Source organism: Trachymyrmex septentrionalis, unplaced genomic scaffold, assembly GCF_001594115.1.
Source record: "Trachymyrmex septentrionalis isolate Tsep2-gDNA-1 unplaced genomic scaffold, Tsep1.0 scaffold101, whole genome shotgun sequence".
NCBI lineage: Eukaryota > Metazoa > Arthropoda > Insecta > Hymenoptera > Formicidae > Trachymyrmex > Trachymyrmex septentrionalis.
In genome coordinates this window covers 1,399,484-1,406,715 of record NW_017304136.1, presented here as the reverse complement: position 1 = coordinate 1,406,715, position 7,232 = coordinate 1,399,484, and the positions used below count along the sequence as shown (strand labels likewise).

The 7,232-nt window shown below is 27.7% G+C and overlaps 1 protein-coding gene across 1 annotated transcript; it reads right to left on the bottom strand.

Moving 5' to 3' along the window:
* Positions 1–920: 920 nt before the first annotated feature.
* On the bottom strand, positions 921–7,076 carry LOC108754727. Its single transcript, XM_018497300.1, has 5 exons — positions 7,043–7,076; positions 6,668–6,957; positions 1,823–2,236; positions 1,492–1,756; positions 921–1,340 (listed from the first exon to the last, which is right to left on the bottom strand). The coding sequence occupies exons 1-5, from the start codon at positions 7,074–7,076 to the stop codon at positions 1,063–1,065; spliced, it is 1,281 nt and encodes a 426-aa protein (XP_018352802.1). The 3' UTR covers positions 921–1,062.
* Between the last annotated feature and the right edge of the window lie 156 nt (positions 7,077–7,232).

Here is a 7,232-nt window from a genome sequence, read left to right as displayed (position 1 = left end):
ATTTTTTATTTTGATTAAAGTCTCATAGTTCTATTTTCCTTTTATAAGTACATAATAATATCTATATATTTACGTTCTTATTACGAAACCATTGCAGACAATGTCTGACAATAACTAAAATAATTATATGAAATAATTATTTTATGTGTAAAATAAAATAACATATAATGTTGCACATGTGCATAATTTTTTTAAATTATCTTTTTTATTTAAATATCTTTAAATATCTATTTAATTATCTTTTTTAATTAGACTAAGCGTCCGCCCTCCGCACGCCGCTACGCCGCAGAAATTATACATTATAAAAACATTCTGGAGATCATGATTTTGATAACATATGTCAAGATCAAGGCAATCTAAGTGACCTCTTCTATACTACATAATTACTTTAATTTCTTCCACACAGATAATATCAAATGACCATTCTAAAAAAATATTATTTGAGAAAATTTAACGAGGAATACGATGGTATTATTTAAATTTTTATTTTAGTGTCTTGAGCAGTAAAATGACTTTAAATATTTTAATTGTTTATAATAATCATAATGTAATGTAACAACCATAATAATAATAATAATGCATACGTAAATAAAAATAATTCTTTTATCTTGAAAATGAGCCCAATTTCGACTGGATGAATAGAAATGGAGTTATCGCGATTTTAAGAAGTGTGCATCGTCGAGTTTTCACAAAACTTTAAATCTTTCATATTTTCAAAAATATTGAGATAAAAAAAATTGCCAAAATACATGTTGGCTTATTTTATATAGGAAATACGTAAAAAAATTGTGAAGCGAATAAAAAATGTTACCTCGTATTAAATGTTCGATTTATAAAAGAATATATACCTATAATAATAGTTTTACAAATATTAGGAATAAAAACATTATTGTTATTATTTTTCAAATATCAATTGGCTTGTACGAAATTTAATTATATCAAAATATATACTTATATATACATACATATTATAAGATAAAGGAATTTTTGTACTATCTAGTCTAGAACATTAAAGTTGGTTAATTTGACTAATTTCGTAAATGTCTGACATTAATTATATTGCTATAATAAATCATCTTCGCAACCACAGGAGCAGCACTCGCAGAACTCATCGCTGTTGCTGTCTATTTCTGATTCCGAATGCATTTCCGAAGATATTGATTGGTCCTCATCTAAAGATCTAACATTGCAATTACATAATTCATGCTTACGTTTTTCTCCGCAATCGTATCTGCAAATATTAATTTGCTTGCATGCGGAAGGAATCGTACACTCATTGCATGTTTTACTGGGATCACACGGCACTGAAGATTGTGTTAATTGTTTGGATTGCGGTACATCTGAAAATTTGCGATTATTTATGACTGAATATTAATTTAATTATACAAAACAGATTTATTTTATGTAGAAAAAAATAAATTTTTTTGTTACATTAAATATTTCTAACAAAATTTGAAAGAAAATAGGTTGATACATCAGTCTATAACATGCCTGTTTTCAAAGCGACGCTAAATAAAGACTCGCAAGAAGATTTTGCCGAACATGGAGATTTAGATTTAAATACAGCTGAAGAAACTCGTTTGCAAGATTTGCAACAAATACAATCACGCGATTTACTCTCGGTTATACGTGATGTGTGGCGATCCAATGGAACACAGCACGAAAGCGGTGGACATAATTTTTCGGCTTGAAATGGTCTTTTTGATGCCTTTTCGTGAGAAGTTAACATTACCGACGTTGCACATGAGCAGCAAGTCTAAAAATTAGGAAATATATATACAGAACACGAAGTATATAAATATTATCTATTCTTAATACTCACTCGTTTCCTATTTTCAAATTGAAATTTTTTCTTCGTCACATATTTATTACGTGTGTAATCTTCTAATAAACCGATTAACTTTTTATCAGTTTCCTTTGAGTCCATTTTTTCACTGTCACGCTGAAATTTCTTGCAGGACAGCAATTTGCTCATTTGTCGCCTGTACATGAATTCTTTACTTTCAAGCTCCCCGATGTAATTTTTTAATTTCAATTCTTCTTCAGCCAATTGACGAATTTTTTTCAGACATATCAGATCTTCGGAATGAATAGAATGTAGACTAGGTGTATTGCGTTTCTGTATCTCATTGCGCAATTCTGTCAATTTCTCTTCCATTTCTTTATTAGCCAGCTCTAAGGACTCCAATTCCATGCCAGTTTCCTCCAGTTTCACATCCGCGTCTATGATCTTATCCTGCATTAACGGAAACTAGATTGTAAATTCCTATCGCACGAATTATTATTGTAATATTTACCGCTTTACTTTTCGATTTTTAAGGGAGAAATCGCTTACAAAAAATTTTTTTTAATTAAAAAAAATTCACATTCTTAAAATATACACATTAAAAAATATTTTTGCAAAGTTTGAAGAAGGATAAAAAAAAAGAGAGAACAGCCTGAAGTATCATTAGTGCGAATGATACAAAGATCGGTTTCACTTTTTCATATCTAATGGAACTGATTGCATGACTTGGAATCTTTTGTTGTGTTTGAGCACAAATGGTGGTTTTTTAAATCACTAAATCCATATATATATACGGTATATCTTAAGTACGTTAAAAGATTTTAAGGAGTGATTGTTTACACAAATTCAAGACTGAAACTTCATATTGAAGATTTATCGAAAATGACTTAAATTCAAAGATACACAAAGTGTCAAAGTTGAAAAAAATTTTATTTTTTCCAGAAATTTCAAAAATCATTCGAGTTATTTTGATGTAATTTGATAATATGAGCATGACAGCTTATCTTTTGGAACTATACATTATCTTTTTATTCAATCAAGGGCGGACCTAAAGGATAATCAGTTAAACTGAAAAGCGCAAAATTAAACTCTAAAGCAAATGTTGAAAGTGTAACTGATATCAAATAAAACGACTTTATTCATTTGTAGTCTACAAATTCTAATTTATTTTTTTCTCGAAAATGGCTTATTCTATCAAAAATGTTAAATACACATATTTTTTTCTACGGATTTATCCCATTTATCAAAAAAATTTTAAACTTAAAATCATAATAAATGATTTATTAACACCATAATGTGAATGCACAATTAAGAATATTAAAACCTATACGTATACATGTATAACCCCGAAGCTGGATTTTTAATGCTTTAAATAATTTAATGTGAATTATATGTACAAGATGATCCACACAAACACACGCGCGTGCGCGCGCAGGCACGCACGCAAGCACACACATTAAATCGACCATCTGAAATATCTTGTTTATTTTTGGTGATATAAAAAATGTTTCAAATGAAAGTGGAAGGATTTCAAGAGAGATGTATTCCGTGTTGCTTTTTTTTAGGTGGAGGTGTCAAAAAGATATAAAGATTATCTCAACTTTTTAAAAATAGAATTGTATGATTTTTTTTTACACAATATGATTTCTTTAATTAATAAAATAATTCAGCATGTAAAAGTATTAAGATAGTAATATCAAAAAACTAATAATTGACGAGATATTTTACATTTTATTCTGGCACATATTGACATAAAATGTTAAATAATTCGTAAACTATTAACTTTTTGATAATCGTACCTTAATACTTTTATGAACAGAATAATGAGATGAATTAGTTGGTATAAAGAAAACACATAGTTACTTTAAAAAATTATGGCAAAATGGATAATTTTTTAAATAAGCAGTTATTATTTAATTCTTCAGAGCATAATATGAAGAAGCAAGTGAGTACTAATTATTTATAATGAGAAAGAAATAAATATAAATTAATTAATTAATATAAATATAAATAAAAGAATATAAAATAAATAAATATATACATAAATAAATATATATATATAAATATGTAAATTAATAAATATAAAAAAAAAATATATAATTAATATAAATTAATAAATAACAATTTTATTCCTAAACAATTGTACTATAAAAATTTTTATTGTGTATTTTGACGAGTCACTATTAAGTTATTAAATGACGCATTGAAATATTCTTATAAATATATATAATTCGTATCTTATGTGAATCCGATGTAACACCATAAATGGAGAGTGAAAACGAAATTGCTAGCAATCGGTTGAACGACCGATTGGTAGAGATTTTTCATGATTATTTATAAGTTATACAATTTTATCTGGTATTTATACAATTTTAATCTTGAACATGACTAATAGTTTTAATAATTTCAGATATATTTATTTACCTCATAATCATAATGACTGATACAAACAATTTGACACGCATCTTATCTACATCATATGTTGGAAGAATGTAAGACCATAACGATGAGTACTTTAATATATGAAATTGCTTGTAGATCTGTACTTAAAAGATTATAACTTATAAATAATCATGAAAATTCTCTACCAATCGGTCGTTCAACCGATTGCTAGCAATTTCGTTTTCATTCTCCATCTATGGTGTTACATCGGATTCACATAAGATACGAATTATATATGTTTATAAAAATGTTTCAATGCGTCATTTAATAACTTAATAGTGACTCGTCAAAATACACCTGACTTTTTTGCACTGCGTTTTTGCTCTGCAAATTTATATAATAACATCTAATGTCATATAATACAATGTAACGTTAAGTTTTTAAATTAAATTTATATTTCATTTCAATTTATCAGAATGTTAAAACTTTAAACGTTTATTACACATATCTATATTCGAATTTGACTCTAATTTGCCCTTCTATATTCTTGATATTTTTCATAGTTATTATGTAAAAAAAAATATTTAATTTAGATATTTTTATATAGAATTTTCGTCTTAAAATGACTTCAGGAATTTGGTATTAGCAGGTGATGCGTCTGGAAGACCCTATGTATATAGAATCACTTATAATATTTTAACTGTAGTCATCTATTGCTGTAAATATTATATGTACATACTAGGTAGGAATTAGGAGTCATACCAAAGGCAAAAATTGCATCATTACATCAATAATCAAACACATAAAAAACTTGTTGCAACATGGTGGATAAGATGCAATATCAAATAAGAAAAGTTCAACAATAGAAGGATACATTACAAAGATCAAAATGAATCATTTTGTACATCCAGAGGAGTAAGGATGGCAATGCGACGCATTATCTGCAAGTACATGTTTTCTCTGAAGAATTAGATTTATGTGATAGATGACTGAAAAATTCGAATATGTATCGAAGGCGCAAATCAGCTGATCAATTTTGTATTTTGTGATGACGCCGCGTTCTCGATCTAGAGGCATGTAATGTCAGGATATAACGTTTATAACGCAATGAATTAAGAAAACCATATTATATCGTTTACATTAATAGTGAACTCTACATAATAACACGATTATATCATAGAATTTATTAATATTGCGACCGTCTCGTATGCACCAGAAAAAGAATTAAAGTTAATATTCGTCAAGTTTGGATTAGATTTTCCGTTAGTACATTATAGTGCAATTTTTAATGTATGGTATTTAATTGTTAAATGTCGGATAATAATAGTACTTTTTTATAATGTTTTTTTCTATCTTTTTTCTCGTGAACGTAAACCTCCTAACACATGTGAAAAATCTATTTTTATAAGATAGCATAAAACTATTTTTATAAAATAAACGAGGTGTACATACAATTATATAAAAAAACAACCTAACATATAAAACAAGTTTATAAGCTGCTCCATTTTGAGATACGTTGTAGTTTTCATGATTCTGAACAAATGTCTTCTTATATCCTCAGAAAATTAATGGGTTAAAGATATGGAGTTCTGAAGTCACAGAATCTGAGTGTTTGCTTAAGATAATTAAACATGCTTTCTTTTATATGTAATAGATCGGCGTACACATATATTCTTGAATAAAGCATTCATATATACAGGGTGTCTCACAACTACCGAATTATATTTTAAGGACGTATTTTTGAGATAATTTTATGAAGTTAATGGTCAATAAGAATCTGATAGTTAAAAATCTTGAGGTATATCTATGTATAAATGTAAATAAATTAAAAGTATTAAACTGAAAAAGGAATCAAAATGTCTAAAACTTAATTTTTGAAAAATAAATTCTGTGTAAATAGATTCTGTAGAAAGATTTTTTCTCACCTTTAAATACAGAAAGCTTTGAGACATTTTACATAAAGAAGACTTAATTTTTAATTTTTAACACTTTTTATTTATTATGGTATATTGTCCAACCTTTGATATGATTTTGTTGACTATTTTTCTATATTTTGTCCAATATTTAATTTTATTTTTTAATAATTTGTTAATAACTTTTTAATCTTATATAACTACTCTTATTATTTTAATGGCTGAAGATAACTAACAATAAGTAAAGTCGAAACGTTCCATTTATTATTATAAAAAAATTCTTAAATCTTTTATAATATAGATTAAATGTTTTAATAAATATTTATATTATCTTATATTTTTTAAATTCGTGTTTGACCTATCTTTCTATTCACTTGTATTTACATATTCAAGTAAGAAAATGATATTATAGTATTTTTAAGAGTTTAAGTATCTTAGTGACCTATGGTACTCCAGTCTTCCTTAAATCATAAAGCATAACAACTGATAACGTGCTAAAAACACGAATAATAATTCTTTCGTTAAAAAAAAGCACACTGGCAAGATTTACCCGGATTCTTATCGTCGAATGTCAATCGTGTCGTACATGCAACTGTGTCGTTTCTTGGTGGAGGCTGTGGACCACATTCTTCAATTCGGCTATGAGTTTGTCGGCAGGATCTGACTGTGGTGCGAATACATTCATGATCTCTCGTACTTTGTCATATGGCCCATCACATAAATCTTGCTCAGTTTTCCACATGTTGTATGCTATCATAGCCGGGATGGAGCGTTCCAACGTAACGACTTTGTTCTTCAGCTGCCGCTGATGGCCAATCAGATCACATCGACGTTCCTCGATCTCGGATGTTATGTTCGCCAACGGCGATTCAATCGCTTTCATAAAAGAAATTTATTGTCTCTTTTATTTAAACAAAATTTTATTAATTATGCAGTATAGAGAGGACTACTCTGCAATAACCTTGACCTTGACAATGATATGTTGTCAAGGCCATAACCCCAAGTGACAAATTTTAGCCGTCGCTCCTTGTTCCTTAAAAAGTTATTAACAAAAAAAGTTTATCAATAAAATCTAATTTTTGAACACGACTGCGCTCCAATAAAACAAATTCCCTGCTTTAACAGAGTAAAATATTTTCTTATAATATTGG